The sequence below is a fragment of the Chelonia mydas genome, chromosome 25 (assembly GCF_015237465.2).
Source record: "Chelonia mydas isolate rCheMyd1 chromosome 25, rCheMyd1.pri.v2, whole genome shotgun sequence".
NCBI lineage: Eukaryota > Metazoa > Chordata > Testudines > Cheloniidae > Chelonia > Chelonia mydas.
This window is the reverse complement of record NC_057858.1, coordinates 11,489,402-11,515,095: the sequence shown is the minus strand read 5'-3', so window position 1 is coordinate 11,515,095 and position 25,694 is coordinate 11,489,402. Positions and strand designations below refer to the sequence as shown.

Sequence of the window (25,694 nt, the reverse complement as noted above, 5' to 3'; positions counted from 1 at the left end):
AGGAATGACCTCTCTTGCATTTCCCTCCAGTTCTGATCCTAGGGAAGAAGAGTTGTCATCATCTAACCCTAATATTGGTGGCTATGTCTGATTTTTGCCTCTCTTTTGAGACCAGCACTTTTGATGGGGCCCATGGTTCCTAGAGCACCTTTGGCCATTCTGAAAGAGATAGCTGGACTCAGATTAAAAGACACAGGATTTGGGAGGATGGCATTGTTTTAGGAAGAAACCAAGCATTCTTGCTTTCACTTTATGGCTTTTGTCCAAACCCAATAGAGACAGGGAACTCAGAAACAGGGCTGAGGAATTTTTTCCAGAGTCAAGGTCTGGGTTTCCGTGGGGTGATCTTTCCTTTCATTTGCCCCACTGCTCCTTTGATCTCCAGGTCCGGGCACTCACAGGCCAGGGCTGGGGGAAGAGAAGGCTAATACTTGCCAGAGCTCCTCTTCAGCAATTTTTGCCCAGAATGGCAAATCCCAGGGAATCAATAACAACTGTGATAAGGAAGGGGCATCAGGTTGGTGATGACCTTAGAAAGGAATTGCCCATACACCATTGCTTCGTGTGCTCCCCACCGTACAGGGAGAAGGGCACTATCCAGCTAGCTCAGCGTTCCCTAGCTCAGGAAAGGGGGGCCTTGGCTCTCTATTCTTGTGCTGGGCAGATCTCACTCTCGAACACAAGCTGCAGGATGAGCACGTTCTCTGTACCAGCCTACTAGCCATGCTAGGGTCAAGCAGGACACGTGCTGCTGCAGTGCTCATGAGGAAAAAAGCCAAGAATCAAGTGGCTCAGCCCCAAAAGCCAGCCAACCAGTGTCACAGATCCAGGCTAATTAAAGCCCAACATACACCAGAAACGTCACATTGAAGGTGTTGGTTTAGAAAAGTTTTTGATCCAAAGACCAGGATGCTCTGCAGTGAAGAGGTCTGTCCACCCTGTCTGCAGCTGTGGAGGCAGAACAAAACTGGCAGGTCTTCACCTGAAGATGTGTATCCCTAAAGCAGCGAATGACAGGTCTAAAATCCGCCAGCAGGCTGAAGTCCCATTGCAAACATTGTGGACTTCACTATGCTGAAGAAGTTAGTGATCCCAGGACACCTTTCAGGAGGCTAGGAGTGGTTATTCCCAATGCCCTGGACAATATTCCCTCTTGAAGTAGCAGTGTACTAAAGTCAGCCGTGCAATGAAGCGTGGTATTCTTCAGTTCCTGTCCCAAATTTACAGGGTGTTGCCGTGTGCTGTTTAAAAGCGGCAGCTTATTACCACAGAGGCAGTAGCATTTCCGGGGTGGGGAAAAGCTGCTTTGGGAGCCTTTGGATACTAAAACGTCAGGCGTTATAAGGTGGCTTTTGCCACCCAGACACTTTGGCATTTGTTCCCCTCTCCAGAACGAGCTTTGCATTTATGAGGTACCTAGCGGGTAAACAACTGAAGCAACTTGGCTGCCAAAAGCAACAGTCACCGTTTTCTCCTCCTCCCACGGGAATCTCGGGCAAACAGAAAACCCTGCAGGCGCTCACATTAAACCCACGGGTAGCCTGAGACATCGGGTGGCTATGAAAGGGCACAGCATCTGGGATGCAGACAAGGGAGCAACGTAACTCTGGGAACAGGGTCTCTAGGAGTGCAGAGCATTAGTCTCACCATTTTAATCACTCCTGGCAGATACCTTTTCAGCCTAGGACAAAAAACAAGTTGCTGATCTCCACAGATGCTGTGACAACTGTTCCAGGGCTACCGACGGCCACAGTTTCATGAAGAAGTTGCACTTCTGTAGCACTTTCCATCCTAGGCTCTCAAAGCACTTTGAAAGCCTATGAAATCAGCAATACTGCATATCTCATTCAGGGCTTTTTTCCAGAGCAGGAAACTGAGGTAAAGAAGATATGTGACTGACCCTAGGTCTCACAGCAAATCAGGGGCAGAAGTGGGAATAGAAACCAGATCTCTCAAATCTCACTCTTGTTCTAACCACCAAGGGAGCAACCGGGCTGGTTGCATCAAAGAAGGGAATAAGTGGGAAGACAGCAACTTTCCCACCTTCAAACAAGCAATGCTAAAGCTAGCTCCTACTTCATGGGAGTCTCCCAGAGTGAACGCCAGCTATTGTTCCTTTCTAGAAAGAACAATCCGCTTCCAGTTTAACTAGCTGCCAGACTGCGCCTGCTTCCCTGCCCTTATCTGGAGCTGATCCTTCTCTAGCTGACTAACTAGATTAGAACCTAGACATCATCCAGGCTGGAAGGTTTTACTGAGTATATCGATTACAGGCAACCATGAAAAGGCTGACGCTCTCATTTCTTCCAGTCAATAGGGCTCTCCTCCCACACACAATTGCATTTATTGATAATAGAAGCGATCAGGAGAGGGTGCCAGCCGGGAGTTTGCTTATTAAATTGGGTTTATTTTCTGCTTGGATGAGGCTCTCCATTCATCTCCAGTGCTGCCCTCCCATCAACAGCAGATCTGCTCAATGGCCTGTTAACTGCCAAAGCCCCCCCCCCCCTTTTTTTTTAAATCGATTCATCATAGCTTTCCCGGTACCACAATCAATGAAGCCTGTGACCAGCCAAGCAACTTGTTAAACACTGCATTGCCAAGCTTAAGCATTTCACTACCACCACCTTAGTGACCCCAAAGGTGGGTGACACTGGCAAAGCCATGGTGGAGCAGAGGTTCAAAATAGGTCTCTCCGCTGCTCTTCTGGAAACTCACTTTTCAATGGCGAAAGCTTTTGCTTCAAGAGACAAAGATGGTCTTTTATAATGGCGGGGGCGGGGAGGGGGGAAGAGGGGGGAGGAGAGAGGAGACGCACCAAGAGTTATTCAAATTCTAAACTAAAAAAAAAAATGGATGATTCTGATGGACAATGTTTGTAGGTAACACATCTAACTTAAATCATTCTCCTCCCTGTTATCCAGATCCCCAAAGCCTCAAAATCCACGATGAGGCTTTGTTCACATGAGCTGAGCCATTGCCACATTCAGACAGTTTGTGCTAGAACAATAATTTCCTTGACCTGCAAGAGTCCCCCATCTGACTGCAGTCAGAGAGCCACGCTAGCAACAGCCATGGATACAATGCAACTATGACCCTGGTCTAGACTTAAAAATTACATCAGCCTAGCTAGGTCACTCAGGGCTGCGAAAAATTTTGCCCTTTGACCATGTAAGTTAGGTCAACCTAACTCCCGATGTATTCGCAGCTAGGTCAATGAAAGAATTCTTCCACTGACCTACCTACTGTCTCTTGGAGATGTGGATTAACTACATTGTCAGAAAAAACCCTCCCACCAGTGTAGGAAGCATCTACACATTGTGCAGCTACGCTACTATAGCATTTGTAAAGCAAACCTAGCAGACCTGTCACAATGCTAATTCCCTTGTGGACAGGGCCTTAGCAGGTCTTGCTATAAAACATGGACCTTTGGAGGCTGTCTACACTGGGGAAATTTTCTAACTGGTTTTAAAATTAGTTCAGCTACTTATCTGGTTAGTTCACAGTAAAATCCTAAGTAGACGTAAGGCACATGTACTGTTTACTGCAAGGCATCTAGGAGAGGTTAGCACTATACCCCCATCCATGGCTGACCTTACTTAGCTTATGTGCCAGTAAAACGAAAGTGCCTTCTCTCCACTATGTTTTCACAGTGGGATAGCTAACCCATGTTAGTTATCGCGTGATAAACACATGTCTCCACTGACAAAGGCATAACCTTAGATAACTTCTCCAGTGTAAAGACCCTTCCTGCAACATGAAACTTTGCCCAATGGCTGCCCTTGCTTGGTCTCTCAGTGTAGCTGTTTACACATGGAGAGTAAGCAGGCTTGGGAATAAACTCAGAAGCCTCACGGGAATTTAGAAATGGGAGAAAAGCAAATCCAGTGGACTTAACAAAAATAAGGCAGCCGGAGCTTGGAAATTAAACAGTCAATTCCAGTGTTACCCAAGAGCACAGTGCTGGTGGAGAGAGGTTTTCAAAGATTATTAGGGTACAGAGAAGAAGGAAAGCAAAGGTGGGGGGAAAAAAAAATCACCCTCTCTGGCTTTGCTTATTGACACAAGCATTTCTGAATGACAGCTATGAGCTGCCATCACCATTTACAAACACACGATGTCTCCCTTGGGCTCTTTTTCCCTTCTCATTTGGAATTTCAGCTTATTAAATTAAATGGCAGCTTTCTGTGGACAGTAATTGAATTATCCAGAAGTAACTGACCAAAAAGATCAAAATAAGGGCAAAAGTTGTGATGCAGTTTTTAATACTGATGACTTGGTTGCAAAGGCTTCGATCTAATTAAGTGCTGGATTAAATTAGCTGGTCACTGATGTACTGTAAAGGGAGCACTCCGTATTTAGAAGCCATTATTGAAAATAAATGCAACTATTTAACATGGAAAACAACAATGGTTCGACTCAATAAGGTCAAATTGGTTTAAGCCAAAAGGCACTTTGCTGGAGTGTAACAGCCTCATTAGGAACTGTCTGGCTGCTCACTTTGGTTTAGTCTCCTTTTCAAAGTAAAAGAGCAGTGTATTTAATTAATTTCTTAACGTTTGTGCAGTGCTTTGAGGATGCAGCAGGCCATGGAAGTGCCAAATATCATTTTGACGTCTTGGTGTTTCTCTTCAGAAATCATAACCCAAGGCTCGGTTTCAAAACCAGAATGGTTTGGTCTGGAAAAGTCATGCTGCATATTCCGTGGGAGTGATACGTTTCCCATCTCTCAGGTCTATCATCAGGTTTAGGCTGTCTAAAGCCATGTCTACACTGCACACCTTACAGTGGCGGTGTAGCTGCTCTTTGTTGGCAAGAAAGAGCTGTCCTGACAACAAAATAAAACCATCTCCAACAAGGAGTGGTAGCTTGGTTGGCGGAAGAGCATCTCCCGCAGATAAAGCGCTGTCCACACCGGTACTTTTTGACGGTAAAACTTTTGTTAGTTGGGGGGTGTTTTTTTCACACCCGACTGACAAAACTGCAGGGTAGACATAGCCTAAAGCAGCATCAAGGGACGTTCAAGGGATCTGGAAAAAACACAAGGTGGCTTTAGTCAGACTGGAAACTAGTTCTGACCCATTAAGAACAACAAGCAGCAGACTGCCTCTAGAGAAGGACTCCAGAATTCAGTAGTACACACTCCTGAAAAAGGAAGGCAGAAATGCTGGCAGGCATCCGTACTCCAGAGAACAACTGGATGATTTAAAAAAAGGAAAGAACACCACACCTGAGGCCATGAGGGAACAGCATTACAAAAAGGAATTACTCCATTTTGCTGCACACACAGTGCGGGATCTGTTTACAAAGAGGAAGGCACTGTTAGCTACTAGTAAGGGCAGGAGGTTGGGAACTAAGACACCTAGGTTCTATTTCCAGCTCTGATTTACCGTGTGACCGTCAACAAGTTCCAGTCTTTGTGCCCTATCTATAGACAGTACTTCTACTTGACAGGAAACGTGGAGAACTTGAGGAAATGTGCTTGGATGGAAAGTGCTACTGAGATGCAGAATGTTTGTTAACACTAGTGAATAATTTCAAGTCCAGGAAATACTAAAATGGGTGTTAACCAACTAAAGCAGAATCCTTTAGAGACACAGAACATCAAAGCTATGAGGATTTAGAACTGGCACAATCTAAGTAACAAGCATTAAAACCTTCATATCAACACCTGAGTGAAAATCAAAAGGATATATTTTCTGCTTCTCTTCGTTATATAATACGTCTACCAGCTGGATGACATTTTTGTGTCGTAATCGTCGTAGGAGCTGAATTTCCCTGGAGGAAGAAAGAAAAAAAAATAAGAGTATTTCCCTACTATTGAGTAGAGTTGCTTCAATTGTAAAGTAGTTTTAGACCATGCTAATCCCAGCTGCTTCACCCAAGATTAGCGATAAATTCTGTTTGACTGACAGAGCTTTGAGCTTGTTTTTGGGGTTTGTTAACCCAGGGTTAGAACCTAAAAATACTTGTGTTAGTTGACTACAATCAAAGGCAGGCATCCTTTTCAAATTACTGCTGCCTGGCCACTCAATACTCCTGGTACAGGCATTCTGGTTCACCAGTGCACAAAAGCAGAACTATACCAGGGAACAACTGCAGCTGCCCTTGTGCACCAAAATCCAGAAACTCCACAGGGAACCAAGCTCCAAAGCCTAGTGTAGTGGCTTGACCTGGCTTGGCATGATCAATAATAGAATCCTGTTTAGCAGTAAATGCTATAGAAAAAACAGTCAGTTGCAGATATATGCTGCTTTCTTCTACATTTAGATAGCACAGTCACTCGTTAGAAGCTGGGAACCCAGGTTCCAGCCCCACCTTTGGTTGTTTTTCAAAATACAGATACTCACCACTACCACCAGAAATCTTGCACCACATCGCCCATCTCATGCAAGAAGAGTCACATTATATACACCTGACCACCCATAGTGCCATACTTCCTCCACAAACCTTGGAGAGGAATTAAACCGAAGCCTGGGGGAACATCACAAGCAATACTTTGAAGAGCTGGCCCTGCCCAGTACCTACATATTCCAAAACTTTCAGTTACAAGTCAAACGATTGATTCAATTCTGATAGACATCTAGCTTTCTTTGAAGATGTAAAAGAAAACTGTAATAACGCAACTTCACCCTGCTACTCGGTTTACAGGATTGATAAGACAGGTGCTTCTAGGGAGGGAATTCTGATCTGAGGAGGGGCACCGTCAAGATAAATCCTAGGTTTAAAATAAGCTTGTGTTGAGAACACCTGAGTTCATTAAAACAGACGATTGGTTTTTTTAAATCTCATTTACTTTCACCATCTATTGTTATGTACCGACTTTCAATTTCCACACACAGAGTTCAGATTTTGGTCTAGGTAACTCCTGCACGCTGTAAAGCTGCAGCAAAGTGCAAAAAAGTTAACTCGCTTAGGCAGGCTCATGCGCAAGGATGGAGATCAGCGTGACTGTGGGCAAGACACTCCACCTGTTGGGCCTCAGTTACCCCCCCCTTCTGAAAGGCAAAGATAATACTTTATAGAGTGCTTTAACATTTACAGACGGCGTTTTACACACAGGGTACTCTAAGTATTTGCATTGTTTCTAGGCAGTTTCTGTCGCATCACATGCACTAGTCCAAAGCTGTTGCGTTTCCTCCCAACACGGCAAGAGGATGTTTAATTGAGAGTAAGGAAATGGTGGAATTGTTCACAAGATCCAGCTGTGCTGGCACACAGCGTTGGGATGAACGACAGCATCTGTCAACCTAAAGCTCATTTTTCATTGCAACTTTCTTTCCAGGGTCGATCTGGTTGCCAGGTTATCCATCAAGTTTGGCTAGGCTTATTTCACTCAATGTTTTACACAGGAAGACTGGGGGGAGGTCTCCTCCCCATTTGTCAAGCAAGGAACAGCAGAGCAACTGCAAGCTCAACAACAGGAAGAGCAATCTAATGTTATGTTACCCCACACAGGAAGCGGATCAGAGGGTTCCATTGGCATGTCATCCTAGATAGAACACTGCTTGCTAGCAAAGGAAGACACTGCACAGGGACATCCAGGCCCTGCAGACTGCTTGCCTTTACAGGATATGTCTTTCTCCAACCAGTGACTACAGATGGACTCTGCATCCTTTCCAATCAATAGTTCAGGGTAGAAGTCACAAAACTACCCTGAATTCTATAATATGCAGGAAGCAGCTTCATGGAGTTTTTCCCAGATCAAGCACTCTTGCTAGAGACACTAGAAAGCTAGAATTCACAGCTGGCCTCTGTGTCTGCGCCCCAGAGGTGGACCATGAGTTTTACATAACATCTACCAAGCTGTTTGGATGCCCAGTTCTAATAAACCTTTTCTCTCTGCATGTCATGATTCTGAATGTATGAACACCATCATCTGTGGTTACATGAGCTAGGATAAAATTGCTAGGGCTATCAATGCATTCAGCAGCAGCAAGAGAAGCAAGAAACAGAACTGTACTGTGTCACAACACAGGGTAACATTGGATATTTAGGTGCATTACTCCTTTTGATACATTCTACATCAGGCACTGCAAAAAAAAGGATAATAGACCAGATACACCATCATTCTGTTTCAGGGGGACAATTCTTATGTTCCTCTTTTAAGGGAGCTTCAACTTGAAATCAAGTGTTTTCCAAAAGGAGTTAAAAAACCAATTCCAAGTACTACACCTTACCTTAATTCCTATGGTCAATTGCTGTTTTATAGCCACTTTTAAGACTACTCCTTCCTTGTTCATCACGTACACAAGGCTTCCACAAAACACAGGAAACTAATCAACTGACTCTGCATGATTTCAGGCAGATGCCAAAAATCAACTAAAGAAATTCAGAGTCATAAAATTTAAGGCCAGAAAGGACCAATTAGATCATCTGGTCTGACCTCCTATCTAACACAAGATCAAACTGGAGTAAGATGTTTTCCCCTCTAATATATGAGAGAGGGGGAGAGAGACGGAACAGCTACGATCACTAACAGTAAATCAAACAAAATTTAAAAATGCAAGGATGACTACTGAGTGTTCCATAAGGTGTCCTGAGAAAACAAGAATACTTCATTAGACAGTTAAACAGTAAAGAGTGCAATATGAGGTTAATAAGTTTGCAATTAAACATTCTATACTTCAGATAAAGGTGTCAGCACCTGCATAGCACCCTTCTCAGTCACTGCCGATGGGTACCCACATGCACTGAATACATGGGGATGGGGAAGGGACAAGGACTTGTTACTTCAACTCAAGCTTTTCTTGGTTACTATTCCATATGAGAATTAATTAAAGAATGTTAATTATGCAAAGAGAAAGCTTACACATGCTACCACTCTTCCTGGAGTGGTTATTCAAGGAGATGCACCCTTGATTACTTGTGTGTGTATAAAGGAAATCTATAGTTTTCCTGCATTACCGTAATCCATTCCCCATCTCCCGCATTGCTTTAACACAGGAGAGTTAGCTATCAATGGTGCCTTGAGACTGAGCAACATCATCACTGTCCAAGTGCATTACATCTCACACCGCGCATTGGATCCATAGCCATAAAAGGGAAGACAGACATCTCAGAGACTGCAAGGGGAGTGGTGAATCACAACATCATTGCAGCAGCCCAGCAAGAGTTGTTTAGTGTTCAGCTTGTTCCAGAGGTCTCCACTGGACTAGAACCACATCCTTCACCTTTTACTATGTCCTAAAACTGCAGATGCAAGAATTAGGTACAGGTGAATCATGCTGAATAAAAATCCAGAATTCCTCTTATGCAACAGAAAACTATCTAGGCAGCTCCATAGTAACCTCTGCTGAAGTGATGATTTGTTTCAAATTAATGCCAAACATCCACATGGATTTAAAGTGTTTGCAAAAAATATTGCATTTTAATGGGACACTGGTATCTCAAGCCCTAATTTTAGTTTCCAAAGACAGTTTTTTTTACAAAAACATAAAATGGCTAAGTTTTTTTAAAGTACGTTTGTTTCCATTCAGACATCCTCCCATAGCATTTGCAGTCCACACAAGGAAACTATTGTGTTAACACAGGAGGGCCTGAAAAGTGAAGCCAACTAGAAACAGAGTGAATCTGAGTGGCTTATTTTCAATAGCCACAGCAAGTGAAGCATAACAGAAGATATTTACATTAAAAAAAAATCTTACATATGTGGGAATTTTTTTTTTAAGAAGTCTTAAACACAGGGCAAGAAGACTGCATTCAAATTCAGTTTTCACAAGCTACAGGGTTAGACAGGAAGTAGACCTTTTAGCCTCAGGCAGAATCTGACACTCCCTTTTAATCAAAATATTCTCCCCACGTTAGAACATAATCCATGTGGCTGGGCTTTTGTACGCCAAGCACACATTTAAAAAAAAAAAAACCAACATAATGAGGAAGGCAAATACAGCTTAAAGTGCTTGGGTTCCTTTTATGTTGCAGAGTTATAGTAATGTATGTGCCAAGTTCTTATTACAAGCAATATGCTAAGAGAGCAAATGCACAACAGCCAGAGGCTTTAGGTGCTGCAGAACTATCTGCAGAGGACGGCTACACATTTCTTAGAAGTGGGAGATAAGCCATCCCCTCTCCACAGCGGTAGCACCAGCAAAATAACCTTGGGTGCCTCCCCTGCCCTCTTATCCAGTGGATACTAGTTAGAGCTAGAATCATGGGACTGCCTAAATGACCCCCTCCACCCATTTCCAGCCCTGTTCTGTCTTTTGCTCCCTAAAACCTGGGGTGGGGGATGGGGTGGGGCACGCTTTGTGCAGGCAGCATACCTTTGCGAAAGGTTTAACCTCCAATCACTCAGTAGCAACACCTGCTGGCAGATTAGCTGTGGCTTTAACAGAGCTTTGAAAAGGTACAGGGGCCCCAAGCCCAGAAAAAAAGGGGTTACAAGCGAAACACACACATGGAAAGTAGGGGAACAAAGTGAGCAGTGAAGCCAATCTAAAGGGCCACAAGGTGAGCCTGGACTCTGTCTGAAAGAACATCTGTCCTGCTAACAAGCAGAACTAAAGCTATTATTCATTCCACATTCCCCAGGTTCATGGAGCATCTTCTTCTCCGGCAGGCGGAGCCAGCCACCCATGTCTCCACTGTGCATGGGCTATTCCCGTTCACACAGCGGACTTGTACACTGAACCTGTTTTCAGCACAAAGGGATTCAACATGGGCCATTCAGGAAACACCATGTAAACTAGACCCAATACTTCAAGAAGAGGAGCAGCCCACTTCTTTCTGGTGTTTTCACTGGACTACAAAGGGGACACCCAAAGTTGGACTGAGGGCTCCACAAGCAAGCGGCTAGGAAGCAGAGAGCCAGATCCAAGCTGCAGTGTGACACAGTTTGCAGCCACCATCACCCTGGGAAGAGGTGCTGCCTGAGAGAAGGAGAGAATGGAATGCCATTCTGGCCAAGCGCAGCACGGCATACTGGGGTATGGCTTTGCAGACCACACCTCCATAGCCATATCACAGGTTTCCATGGCCTCTTATTTTAAATGGGCAAGTTTTAGTTTGGCCGCTTACGGTTGAGGTGAACTACCAGCTGAAAAGTACCACCATAAGTTCCACACAATTTAACTGTATAGCTAATGTCAATGAGCCTCTTCTGGAGTGAGCCAATGAGTTAAATGTAACAATTCAAGCGCCAAATAATCTACAGCATGGGCAGTTGATTTGTGTTTTTCCACCCAAAGTGGACGACAGAGTTATGCAAAATGACGTTTGTCTTCTATAGAAGAAAATAAGCTTTTCCATTTTTGGATATTCCACTGCCATGTGCTTGTGAACATTTCTGATGAACCTGCACAAAGGCCCACAATATGCCACAAATCCTAAAAAGAAAAGCAAATCTGCAATAAATTGGAACTGACAAAAAGATGACATTATCCTCCCATGCATTAGACAAGTTGCTTGAATAGTTCCAACTAAATCACAGAGACAATATGGCCCTCAAGCTGTAGACAGAAGTTGACAATACAGGGAAATTTTTTTAAGTAGGCTGCATTAACCTTTCCAAGTCTATACATAGTAATGGTATAATAAGATAGCCCTTAGTCCTACTAAATGTTTGGAAATCAGCAAGTTAAGACTTCTCACTTGTTGTAGGGGATACTGGGTAGAATCAATAGACATTTAAAAAGTCTTCACCGTGCAGTGATTTAGAAATTTTAAATCAACCTCCCCCTTCCTTCATTTAAGAGTCAAGCTCTTTCACCCCACTCTAATACTAGTATTCCCACTCAGTGTCCATTAACATGGCCTACAGCTAAATCACCCTGTGCTTTGACTCTGCCAAATGTCCCAAATGAAGCAAGACTGGATCAATATTTGGAAGAGGATAAACAAGAACAGAGAACAAACAGGGATTTGCAGGAGGTGCATAATAGCTGTCAACTCACTCTCAGCACGGAAGTACCCTGGCATGGTGGTCTGGGAATGTGCACACAGGTAGGAAGGGACTCCGTGCTACTTAGAGATACACCACCAAAAATCGGCAGGCCACCATGTCCAAAGTTAGGCACCCAAATCAAAATCTGGGAGCCTAAATAAGCAGCCTTATTTTCAGTGGCAACTGGCACTCAACACCCAGGGATGGATTAGGGTTTTGTGGGGTCCCTGGGCCAGAACAAGTGGGGGCCCCTCCCCACCTTCAGTCACCTCCGAGCCCCTCTTCCCCCCCCGGCACTCCTGCTGGGTAAATGGGGTCAGGGCACAGGGGCTTGCTGGAGCGCCAGGCAGGCAGAGCAGGGCAAGCCACCATGCCCCAGCCTCGCTCCCCAGCTGGAGCACTGGCCAGACGGAGCAGGTCGGCATGTGGGGTCGCCCATTTTCCCGGGAGCTCTGGGCACAGGCCCCATTGGCTCAGTGGCTAATCTGCCACTGTCACCACCACCTCCTTTTGGATAAGACACAATACAGATCCCAACCACTCATCACTGTAATCTGCAGCCATACAGAGCTCTGTCTCTGTGGAGTCATTTGCAGACTCTGGGCCTAATATCCCACCAATGCACTTTTAAAATAAAGTAATGTAATAATACCACCACCCGCTAGCTCTTACATAACTCTTTTCCTCAGTACAGAATAAAGAAATTAGTCCCGGTATACATGCTAACATTTCTTGTAATATCCTGCTTAAAATTCCCCAAGAGGCTTTTGGATACAGTATTATTTACATCCCATTCTAAATTGCTGTGCTCTGACAAACTGCTAATGGGTTACACCCCAGCAGTGACTGCACTTCAGGAGAGGATGCAATTCTACATTTCTGCATCAGTCTGTATAGTGCTTTGGGATCTTTTCAGAAATGCGAAAGAGTTAAGATTATGAACAGAAGTTTTCCTTTTCATGAACAACCTAGCTGTAACACCGCTCTTTCATTGACAGCACAACCCAGAATTCAACAAGTGGCTAAAGGACAGTTGCTATGACATTTGTCACAACATTGGAAGCTGGCAGCCCATGCCCCTACACAAGTTTAATACAAAACGTTTTGCCAGGGTGCATTTAAGCCAGGTTCAGATTAGTATAAGTCTTCCTGATTTACGTAGCTTCCCTCCCTTCTAGAGTTCACAGTAGGTTTCTGATCTTGCTCCCCAGTTCCTGGGCTCAGCATCTGAAAAGACAGACAGTTCCAGGAACAGGCAGCAAAGTGCCTTCCAGGTCTCCATACCAAATTCTCCACAGCTCATCTCCTGAGTGACTTAGCAAGTTAATTGCCCAAAACAATGCCACGGTCTTCATGTGACAGCGTAGTGCAAACCTTTATTTTCTACAGCATCCATAAAAATGGCAAGTTAATCACCTAGTTTTATTTCTTTATACAATGGCCAAAAGACCTCCTAACTTGTATAAAGCTACAGCCACATAAGATGATAAAGAATCAGGTTATCAGTCACTAAGTAGTCAATGTATTAAAGTCAATTTAAGACTAGTAGATACTAATATTCCATAAAAAATATCTAGTAAACCAACGTACGTTACCTGCAACTGACAGGCTTTAGGGCTAGTATACACTGGCAACATTAAGCCATCTCCATGGGGTGGCCCCCAGTGCTGAAACTTGCTGTGCTTGGGGGGTGGAGGTGGGGGGTGTTTTTTCACACCTCTGAGCAAGAACATTGCAGGGCTGTAAAGTGCCAGTGCAGACAAGCCCTTAGAAAGAAAACCTAAAGTACTCCCTCTCTCTCCCTACTGCTATCGAGAGATAAAAATCTCAATGCTAATGTCCCAGAATATAATCGCTAGGGTTTGTCAAGCTTAGCTTCTCGTTCTGTATTTCCACACTGCCAAGCAAATGGAAGGGGACTTCCAGGTACCTGGGGTTTCTAATTGCCTTGGCCCCAGAAACCAGTGGAGTCCAATGGCCTAGTTCACTTACGGCACCAGTCATAAGCTTGGTTAGTTTTCTGCTGGCTTGAGGAAAAACCTTAACAACACATTTCTTGTATTTGGGGAGAAGGGAATGTCGACAGATCCCATGGAGACACCTACTGCCTGCCTGCTGCATCCAGCAGAGAAAGCAGGGTGAAGGAACTGGGCTCTGTTGCATCTAGGTTTACAAGCTAGGAATAGACTAGTTCAATACTGTACTGGTCCAGTTAGTGCATGGAAAACACAGAAATGGCTTAGCGCTGTGAAGCATGTGCTTGTCGGAAAGCTGACGTATGGCAGGAGACTGGGCAACCACTGCTCCAAAGGTTTGAACCCTAAGTGGCTTGTGATGGACTGATGGCTTATGGTACAATTCCAGTGCTGTACTTGATGCATTTACTTCTAGAAATCATAGACATCGGGAACAAACCACGTTCAATAAAGTTTGGGGGAAAAAAAAAAAAAAAAGAATCCTGAAAATCCCTCAAGGGTTCACAAGAACTGAGTTGCCTCTCCGTGCATGGAGATCCTCACTTGGAAGGTGCTAAGAAAGGGAAGACAGTTTTTTACCTTGAAAGGGTTATAACACACAGTGCCTAGCAGACCTCAAACTCTCTCCTTCTGGAAATATGTAAACATTGCAAGATGCCTGACTGATGCCAGCACGCAGAGAGGCAATGCATAACATCAGAGTCAGCTGCATTTTTTACATTCCAGCCACCTAGGGACTGCTCACTAAGATCAAAAGCCAATATGAAAAAAGGTTTCAGAGTAGCAGCTGTGTTAGTCTGTATTCGCAGCAAGAAAAGGAGGACTTGTGGCACCTTAGAGACTAACCAATTTATTTGAGCATACGCTTTCATGAGCTACAGCTCACTTCATCGGATGCATAAAAAATTTTTCTTCTTCTATCAGATAACACAAGTAATAGTGCTGAAGACTTGGACTCTGCTTCAGATGGCTGCGCTGATCCAGGAGACAGCAGCAGAGAGGCATGAGGAGAGATATTGCCAAGGCAGTTTCAACAGCTTGGGAGGCAGCCTTTCTTTGCTCAGCTTTAAACCCCAACCGCACAATACCCTAAAGGAGTCTAGCAGTGGCTCACCCCACCCCCGCAAAGCACAACTGCACAGTGGAGGATCATATCTCGGGGCTGGTGCTGCTGCCGTGCAGACAAACCGTGCAACAATGGAGGAGACCTGTCCTTGATGTCCTTTAGCTCGATAAAGTAATCGCAGTGCAAACCTTGGGAGTCACATTCCGTTCGGGTTGATTACTAGTGATGTGTTAGCAAGAACACAGGAAGGACAAGCGAGGGCACTGGTAGCCAGTAGTTACTTCGTCCCCTATACAGACCCCCTCAGTTACGAGTCATTAACCTCTGGCTAATGTGCAACACAGGTTAAAGGTGATCTACAAAGAGTGGTTTGTGTCTTTTAAAAAAAAAAAAGCACCAGGGAACCCTGCAAACAGAATATTTTGAAATAAAAGTCATTTTTATTCCAGAATAGTGTTCACATGGAGAAATTATACTGGAATAATTACAGTGCAATAGTTATTCAGCTACAGTGACACCAGTCATTTTCCCCATGTAGAAAAGCCCTATGATTTTATACTCTCTCACCTTCCAAACTTCTGTGCATGGTTACAGCAAATGGGCCCTGTTTATGGGACACAATACAACCAGACTATTGCCAGCTACAGAGAAAAGGCATCTCCAGACCAACATGGTGTATTGTAGCTTTGTTGAAACTAGAAGAATGAGTAATTTGTAAAAATCAAAATGTTGCAATGGTTTCCTAATCATTTTCCAGTGTCAGAATTTGCCTCTATAAGCCTTAGGTAGACTCCAATGAAGAACACAAAGGTGTATCTGTACTACTCGCTGAGAAGAAGTGGGAACAAGCTAACCTGAGTGTTACACGTCAACCTTTAGGGTTCGACGTGAGAAAGAGCCCTGGTTTTGTTATCTGGGCAGTGTCTAAGCCAGGCTTGGGTTGATCAGAGCTATAGGCCACGTCCCAACTCCAGTTTCTAGGAGTTTTAGCTTTGCTAAAACAGTATATCCAGTAACCTCCTTTTTTAAACGGTCTGCACTGCCAAGAGCAAACCAAGGCCAAGAATCATAGGAACAGGTTAGGGAGGTAGGACTGTTCTCGACTCATTCTGTTAAGCAGGAGTTAGAACCCTGTCTAAAACTGCTTAGGGAGCACTTTTGACTGAAGCCACACACACCACATGTCTGCTCCACCAGTCTTTGAGACATGGGCATGAACCTCTGACCAGAGGAACTATGGTGGAGACAGAGAGGGCCCTCCATGAAATGCCAGAAATCGCTATGCTGGGGAGAACGTTTAGGATGAGTGTATATGTATACGTCTCTCTCCCCGTCCCCCTCCCCCCAAGACATCAAGGTAGAGATGAACTGAGCTAGAGCCCAAGATTTCTTTCAACTGTAGCGTAATGTTTGACTGGTCTTTCCTACCACCTCTACTGCCACCTCTTCCCAGGCCTACCCAAAAGGAGAAGCCAGATTAAGCAGCAGTTTAAGGTCCTCTGGAACAAGTCGTGAAATGGAAGCACTGCATTTACAAAACCATAGCCAGCCAACAGAGTCTCAACAGTTGGTCATCTTGTTCCATGTGACCCTTCCAGCATTTCTTAAAGGGAAATAGTTTATCTTCCTGAAAAAGCTGTACGCATCAAGTGATAATAGCATTTGGTGACATACAATATCAAGCACCGCACTGAAGGTCAGCAGATGCGGGTTCTATTTCCATTCCTATTGCAGACTATGTCTTTGCCTTCACTAGGAGAAAAGGTCTGTTCTTAGGTTGATGTAAAGAACACAAGGTAACACTCATAAAAAGTACAAACTGCCTTGGCTTCACTAGGTTTTTACCTCACGTTAGTTATCATGCATTAGCTAGTATGAGGAAAAATAAACCCTCACACCTTCACCCCGATCCCTAGTAATGATGCACCCTTACTTGCAACAGTGATTTCACATTTTTGCTTTTATCTTAGCGTTTTATACTGCTGTCCACCACTCTCACTCCTCATTTGTAATTAGCCAGCTAGTAATAGCAATGACCCATCAACAGTGCAAATGAACCACTTAGACCTATTAATGACTGAGATTCTGTTAAGGTATACCAATAACTGCCCTTAACAGATCTTTCCAAAGAACCCTAAGAATCAGAAGTGCAATCAGCTCTGCTTAAGCAGAGCTTCTTCTCAAAATCATGTAATTGACAGACATTTTCCTGCAATTCAAGGGCAGTTACGAGAATCCCATCTGGGCCCTCTGTCCTTTACCACCACCACTTTTTTTAAAAAAACAAACAAACCCCGCAACTAACCCATGACCGCAAGATAACAAGTTGAAGCTCAGAAGAGTCTGTTTAGTTTACATGTAGATAGATTTGCAAAGTGATTTAGCAGCTCTAATTATAGTCATGACCAAAAGGCTGAAGTAGATTAAATTAGCATGGAAACTGCAGTCAGCATTAGTGTAGGTCTAACAAGTTTCTTCATAATGAAGGGAGACAGGTTGAGAGCTTAGGATAAACAAGTGGAGAATAGGGAGTTTAAAAGACTGCTGGCTGGGAAGGTGAGAAAATTACTAATATTGAAGAGGCTCTTAAATGCCCAACACATGCGATTCATTCTCTCATACTTTCAAGTACTGCTACAAGCATTAAATAAGTCTGCCTCTATCAGGTTAATAAATATGGTACAGTCCTACAGTGCCTTTCAGCCTGAAGCACTCCATGAACTGCACAGTAAGGGCACGTCCACACTGCATCTGGGAGAATCTCTTCTTGCTTGGGTCCACAGACTTGCGTTGGACGGGCTCAATCTAGTGCTCTAAAAATAGCTGTGGAGACATCGTGGTTCGGGCGGGGAAGCGAGGAGGAGAGAGAGAAGGGGTGGACTTGAGAACCTACGCTCCAGCCCAGGCAGCAACATCTATGCAGCTGTTTTCTTTAAAGGTACTGAAATGCACCCACCTCTGGTATGGAGACCAATCAACCAGGCCACTTCCCAGAGGAATGGTTATTCTTAAATTTAGCGAGTGGTGTGATACAAAGCAGTAAGAACAGACAACTGCCAGACTCTGATCACCTACAAATGCACTTCTGTTTCCAAAGTTCTCATGGGAGAAATGTCAGTAAGGCATTTGATCCATCCTAGCAATCCTCAAGTTAATGGCAATGGGAAAGAACCTTAGGGAACTGCAAGATCTCTGCACCTGGAACTCCCACCAACATCAGGATGGGCCTAGCTCATCCTGTTCTTCCCCTCAGCCAGGGCAGCAGAGTTCCCTACTCTATGATCTCCTTGTGCTTTTACACTAGTTTAAAAATTTCCAAGCTTCCCTTTCCATTGCTCTGGCTCCACGTCTCCATCACTTGCTACCATTTAAAAAAAAAAAAAAAAAAAATTAACATGCAACTTAAATGCATCACGAAGTGCTGGCCTGCTAAACCCAGGGTTGTGAGTTCAATCCTTGAGGGGGCCATTTAGGGATCTGGGGCAAAAATTGCGGATTGGTCCTGCTTTGCGCAGGGGGTTGGACTAGACCTCCTGAGGTTCCTTCCAACCCTGATATTCTATGAAGTTTTAAGTTGAGGCCAGAGACCACCACCAATGCTATCTGAAGTATGTGTGTGGGGGGTGGGATTCCCCTCCTCTATGGATACTAACTAGACCAATCTGACCCAGGCTTATGAAGAAGGGAGAGGGTGAATTTTTGCTTTTGGATTGAACCAGTGGCATACCTGTTTTTTGGGTTTTTTTTTTTTTTTTTTAAAAACGTATGAGGATATAACCAGACCATCTTAAGAAGAAAATTTACACACCCCTTTTCCTCCACTCCCGGCACCAATCAATCAATGTGGCCGGGCACTGTTCAAATCATAATACAGAGGTCCCTTCTGTACACATCCTATTTATCACTATTGCCTGGGCACAATGGTTTATGTCACCGAATTTCCTCTTTAGTGTCAGATTTCCTGAAACCAGTAGATTTGAGACAGGTCCCTCAAGCTGTGAATTTGCTTTGTTGTTGAAGTTACACATGCAATATCCTTATACCTAGCAAGTTCATGTGGGCGTCACCTCTGCTTACTGTCACCATGACAAGGCAGACTGCAAGAGTATGGGTTCATGCCAAAATATAAGCAGGGAAGGGAAAAGACAGTCTCTTCTAAAGGGAAGGTTTATGCTATCTCCAGTCAGACTTATTAGACTTGCCCAAATGGATAAGAACACTGACCCATCTGTCCAGTATCTTGCTTCCAGCTGTACCAAGTACTTGATACTTCAGACAAAGGGAAAAAACCTGTAATGCAGCTAGCTAATTGTGTAATGTACATGACGGGAGGGGGAAGGAGCAAGAAGGTGGTGGGAGGGGCAAATTCCTTCCTGACCCCATGCTAGTGAACAGCATACACCTTTAAGCATGAGATGTTAAGGTCCCCGCTACAGTTAATCATAAGCAGCTAATGTGTTTTTAAACCCTAATATCCCTGACCACACTAAGAGCAAAAAATCACGCTTAACACTTTAAAAACATGACATTTTCCCAGCATAGACAAGGTCTTAGGCAGACACTGCTCTAGGTGGAATGTTTACCAATGCAACCAGGGCCATTCGACCTTCTTAGGAAGTAGTTTGCAGAAAGTCTTAAACTATACCCTAGAAGGTAGCAGGATTTGAGGTCAACTTAACCTCCTCAGTAATGAAATTCCACAGGTGAGGACCTTCCACTGAGAATGCCCTGCCCTTAATGAGTGCTGTTAGGCATCCCTGAACACAGGGACAGGTGCTGTTTGCAGATAACTAGGTCCTACCCAACATAGGGTTTTTAAGGTAAGAGGCAGGACCTTGAAATGGACCTGTTGGACGGGGAAGCCCATAGAGAGTGACACATATCAGTGTGACGTACTCCACCACTTAGCAGGTGGGCCACTCAGTCAGTTTCTAGGCGACCTTCAGGGGCACCCCCACACAGAGCACACTGCAATACTACATCAGTCATAATACGCTATAATGAGCCCACATGTAGACCGAGTGACAGTTGTCAGCGAGCAGCGATCAATCTTCTTTCCCTGCCCCTTGAGCAGTGGGAGGCCCTTCTGCTCATTCTAACCCTAGCTTATTAAGCTGGAGCTACAGGCAAGAAATGCTTTCAGATGTAACAGAAAGCAGTGGAAAGGCAAATTGTGCCTTTCCGCTATCTGGTCCACAAGGTCTCTCTGTTAGTTTATAAATAGGTTTAACCCTGTTAAGATTTCGTTGTAAGGGGTTGCCAGTATTGATGAAGAACGGTGAATCATTCATTTACTTTTTTCACGAGTGTACAGCTACATCTGGTATTTATCCACATGGCTTTTGTGACCCAATGAGGCCCCAGGAGATTTTGCTCTGAAGTACAAGTTAACTTTTCCTTTTTCCTCTTGACAAAACAAACTAAAGTTTATTGGCTACTAACCCAAAAGTTAACTAAAATCAGTTTTTAAACCATAGTAAAAAAGATCTTGCTATCTGCAAGGACACAAGAGGATTATATTTTAACATTTCACTCAATTGCGACAATAATAGCCTGGTCAGTGTTACTTTTGTTTTTAATCATATTCACTTTTCAATTCTCATGCACTAGCCTAGTGCTATAGCTTTTAGCCAGCAAACATGGGAGTGGAACATTTACACATGTGCAAAACTTCATTTTCCCCCTCCCAAATATATGTACTATCAATATTGAGTTTTCCAAGAACAGGAAAAGATTCTGATGTAAGCTGATAATTGTTATAATTCAAGGTTCTTTTGACCTCCTCTTTGAAGTCTGATTTCAGTATTATCCTCGGAATGAACATACACCTGCTAAAACACCATAAACAAATACAGGAAACATCCTTGCAGCCACAGTTTAGAGACTAGGCACCTGAGCCAAAGTCCAGTGAGTCAATGGAAAGGCTTCCACTGAAGTCAGTGGACTTTGGATCAGCCCCCATAAGCATTACTGACAGTTGCCATGTCCTAAAGGAATAAAGAGTGAATCACTCCATAAAGTTGCAAAACCATCCTCAGAATCAGGAAAAGAAAACCCGCACTAAACCAGAAGCGTCTAGATGCAAACATATAGGAATCGTTTCTTTAAATTAAAGAATTCACAGTAAGATACAAGACTCTTTGGTATGTATATGGAATGAGGTTGGAGAGGATGAGAAAGGAAATTGCAAAATTAGGGGTGAAAGTTTATTTACTCCAGATGAAAACAGGTAAAGAATCAAACTAAATTTCTGATCTATTCTCCATTTTCTTTTACAGATCTTCCTTTAATTTTTTTCTGGCTACCATTAAGTTTTTCTTGTCAGCTGAGTAAGGAACTGCTTTAAAGAAATGGACTTTTAGCAAACATGAACAATCTTATGCAGAAGATGAGTGGAGGATCAAACATGTTAGAGATGCAAGAGACTTCTGATCAATAAATCCATATTCCCGCAAATGCAGGTAAAATCCTGATGAAGGTATGTATTCAGATGCTTGACTAAGTTCAAGTGAAGGAATACTGAAGGGTCACAGCAGAGCTGCACACTGCAGAGCTTGGTAGACCAAGGGTCTATCAAAAATTTTATCGTGTTTGAACACTATTGTGAACAATCCAGTTAGATGACCCTGACTTAGTGGTCAGCTTAGACTAGAGCAAATCATGTTCAGCATCACATCTTCCTCGATCAGAAAGAAATGTGTTTGAATACAATACAACTTTTGTAATCTAGACAGGTCCAAAGAACATATTTCTACTAGATTTAGAATGGCTTTGCATGTGAATGTAGTAATAGAAAAACATGTCAGCCTCAGAAACTCAAATTCTCCATTTATCCAAGGAAGAAATACAGCTTAACAGGTACAGTGCAAACTTTCTCACACTGCCAGCTGCATGCCTCAACCTGATCTCAAGGTGAGCCTGTGAATGAGAGGAGAGTTCAGACTCATTAATCCTTGGTGTCTTCCAAAAATTGCTAACAAGAGGAGTGGAGGGGACAATTAATGACAATTGTGGAGATTGTTGGTGAGACATGGATGTTTGCTTTCTAGCCAGCCATTTGGAAAGTGTTTACATCATAAATACAAAAAAGAACACTTTTTCCCCCGTTACAGGAGCTTCCAGACAAGATTCAATGCGACTAACCAGGCTGCACACCATCAGCAAAGCAGGATCAGTCACTTCAGAAGCGCTTTTTTTTAAATCATACACAATCAGTTACACCATACAAAGGATTTCCCCTCCAACCAAAGTAAAGTGCATGATCTGCTGCAAACTGCTTTTACCTATCGCCAGTGAAAACCTTACCACTGAGAAAAGCTAAGCCTGGCAGATATTGGCATTAGCCCCCCTTTTTGGTTGCTGCAGACGCTGTTAATGCAGGAAGCCTTAAGACTTCTTTTCCAAACCCACCAATCCATCACTGGGAGCTCTCCCCCACTGCAGCTCACCACCCTTTGCTTTACTGTTTTTCTGCCCATTTTTTATGCTTCTAACATTTGGGTAGGACTGAACCAAAGGCATGATAGTACAGTATACAAGGAGCCCAAGCTTGGGGACAACTGCAGGAATATTACGGCCTGTGACAGCGGGGGCTCAGAGCCCTGCAGAAACAAATGCCCTCCTCCTTCAGGAAGTGCACATAAGCACCTGATCGATGACTAGTTTGAAGATGCAGAGACCTCAGAAGCAGCCGTCAGCCTTCTATGCCCCAGGCCACACTGCAGTACAACTGCTGATTCATTTTAGGAGGAGGAAAGAATAGAAGAGGCAGCTCAGGAACAACACTACTGACCTAAAAACTTTGCTCTGGTTGAATAGGTTTGACTCATTAGCCCCATTTTGGAGATGGAAACCCTTATCACACAGGTTCTCATGAGAGAGAGGGGATAGGCCAGGCTCTATTAACATGAGCACAGATTTAGCACAGGGGGATACTGTTTTGTATTGCATGGTCAACAATGACCTATCGTCTTCCCAAGCTTTAGTCCCTTGCATGCTCCCTCTCCTGCAGCAGCCCAGGCCATGTTCTTAGTATAGCGCTATTGCCACCATTCCCCACCCTCAACTGCGATATCAAGAAATACCCACGGCTGTTTCTGTGCCTCTTTACTGAGCTGTATTTGGAGGCCTCTGACGGGTTAACACTGAAATACAGGTACAAAGTGTTCCGACAGCCACTGCTAAACACAGTGATCTGATCCCGACAGCTCTCATCTTCCCAGACGTTTAAGCACCAGAAATGTACTAGCACATAAGCCTGCACAGGCAGATCATCTACTCAGAGCTCGACAGATTTCTTCCAGCTCTAACTTCTGTGTGCGCCTCTGGGAGGAATCCTAGAAAAGGGTTAAGACAGCGGGATTCTTTTTCCTTACTAGCTGCAGGCACTGACACACCCCACACCCTCTGTCAGTGTTAAGTGTCTGATGTTACAAACACATGCTCATGGAGCAACCACCCCCGGGAGTTCTTCTTTTGACACACTAGGTAGAGGTTCCCACTACTTCACAGCTAAATCCAGGCATCTGGCTTCAAATAGGTTGACATGCAGGTCAGGCACCGAAGCCTTTTCTGACTTACCTAAAGAACAAAACTTGCGATTTGATGGTGCATTACAAGCCAGCTTTAGACAGCCACTAAGCGCAAAATGCATGACCTATTGCAGGACGCTAACAGGTGCCCAGCCCCGTTATAGGCTGCTGCCCACAAGACAGGGTTGACAGGCTCTTGATTTGTCAATCAAAGCAGCAAGTGGTCACATTGCTCGCTGACGTACCCATTTCAAACCCTGAGGGGTTTGTAACGAACAAGGTATTCAAACTAGAATGTGATTGCTGAGCACGGTAAGTACTGTACAGGACGCCTGGGACACGCACAGAAAGTCCCAAGCACTTAATTAAGATGAGAGACTATTAAGGTTTAGTTTTATTAGACTTGTGCTGCTGGAGACAAATAAGTGCCTGGTTTTCTTTCACCTATTTTAGCATCCCTCCTAAGCTCATCTTTTGTATTAGCTGGGGTAGCAGCTAACCACAACACGGTCTGGAAGAACAGGCCACGCCAAACCTTTCCCCACACAAAATGGGATGCCTACCATTGCACACAGCGGAGTTTAGACCCTCAAGATCCCCATCAGGATCTATAGGAACCTTAAAAGATCATTTGCCATGAGCAGAATGATGAACCAGAGCAGGGGGAGGACAAATCGCTCAAAAGACTCAAATGAACATTTGAGGTCACAACTTCTGGGCCCATGAAGCTCCTGTGGTAGGAGACAAAATTACAAGACTTATTCTTGCCACGTAAATGAATCAGGAACATGTATTAACCATGCTACAGCCTTGGACATTAGCCAGAAACCATTATTTAAAAAAGAAAAAAAAAAGTATAGACAGGATTAAACTGTGTGTTAACAGTCAGACTCACATGTTGTAACCAGGTCCGACAGCATGATTGTTTTATGATGGGATTTCAGAAAGGGCTCTAACTTCACCCAACTGCAGCCATGATAGGGCACCAGGTTACAATGTAATTGTGCCAAACTGTAATAACATGGTTTGATTAGGAATATCATGGCTCGGGCCCATTTGCACAATCATATTAGAGGACAGTGCTATGGCCAGCAAGAAATCAGGGCTAGAGCATGGCCATTAGCATTGTAGGCTTATTCACCCCTGTGAGGACAGTGCCTATATTGCAACTTGGTGCCCAGACAGCATGTGTAGGACAGACGCGCCCTTAAAACTCAAGCAAGTAAGGGTCTCTTACCACTGACAAGTCAACCTTACCGCAGGAATGTTCTGTACAGTCTCCCCAGGTCCCCAGACACCGTGCCAAGGCACTTTCACCCTCACTTGCAACATCATACATTTAGAGTCCTTGGTCTAGCTGGAGCAAAGACCAATAATCGTGCCATCATGCAGTTATTCTGTGCTGGGGACAAACACCCAGTAGAGATTCAACTGGGAGCACTACACTCATTGACACTTCATACATTCTTGTGTTTACTGGAGGTGAACAGATGCAAGGTTTCTACAGTTCTAAATCTCCAACTTAGTGCTTGTGTCACTCAGCTATTACTTTGCCATCCAAACTCAGTTATGCTTGAATTTGAAAGACCAGTTGCAAAGTGCCATATTATCTGCTAAATGCAATGCATCCGTGTCAACCCTTGCTTTGCTTGGAGGAGCCCTCTGTCTGCATGCATCACTGGGGGCATGGAAAGGGAGGGAATAGTGTGCAGCGGTCTGGTCCTGATGCCAGAGGAAGGGAGAGATTTTGCTCTCAAATGGCATTAGCTAACAACTGGGATGCTTTAAGGTTAGATAACTAAAGTCACAGCCAGATCAAACTTTTGCCCAGCAGCAGACTGCCCCATGGTTAAGGAGACAAATCAGGAACTTCACCACGTACATTCGCAATAAAATCTGCGAGCCTTTTACAACCTTTTGACCCCTCCTCCCCAAAAATAGAAAGCAGTGATGCAGGGGTGAGGTTGGAAATACAATCCCTGCGCTCTATGAACAGCGCATGTCTCTCATTATGATGAGCACAAGAGAAATCTCAAGGCAAGTTAATTTTAGACCCCCCCAGGATTAACAAGTCACAGTCTCCTTGATCTTACGGGGTCACACACTACAGCCACCTTTGACAACAGATGTTTAAGGACTATTTCTGATATCCTTTGACATTTTGGGAATCTGATCCACTATGCAGAGAGAGGCAGTGCTCTCCACCCACTTCTTCACTGGGATCGGTTGATTACAAA

General features: G+C 44.1%; 1 protein-coding gene across 6 annotated transcripts in view; it reads right to left on the bottom strand.

Moving 5' to 3' along the window:
* The window catches only part of STK11 (serine/threonine kinase 11), a 73,842-nt gene that overhangs the window by 43,397 nt on the left and 4,751 nt on the right, over positions 1–25,694 (bottom strand). For 5 of the 6 annotated variants that reach the window (XR_005223319.2, XM_037885433.2, XM_043535767.1 and 2 more), the window contains exon 2: positions 5,695–5,778. The exons of the other annotated variant lie outside the window; for it this stretch is intronic. Coding sequence is in view for 4 of the 5 variants with exons in the window: in XM_037885433.2 (XP_037741361.1) it covers positions 5,695–5,778 (84 nt within the window). In the remaining variant the exon portion in view is untranslated. The remainder of the gene's footprint in view (positions 1–5,694; positions 5,779–25,694) is intronic. 6 annotated transcript variants of the gene reach the window in all.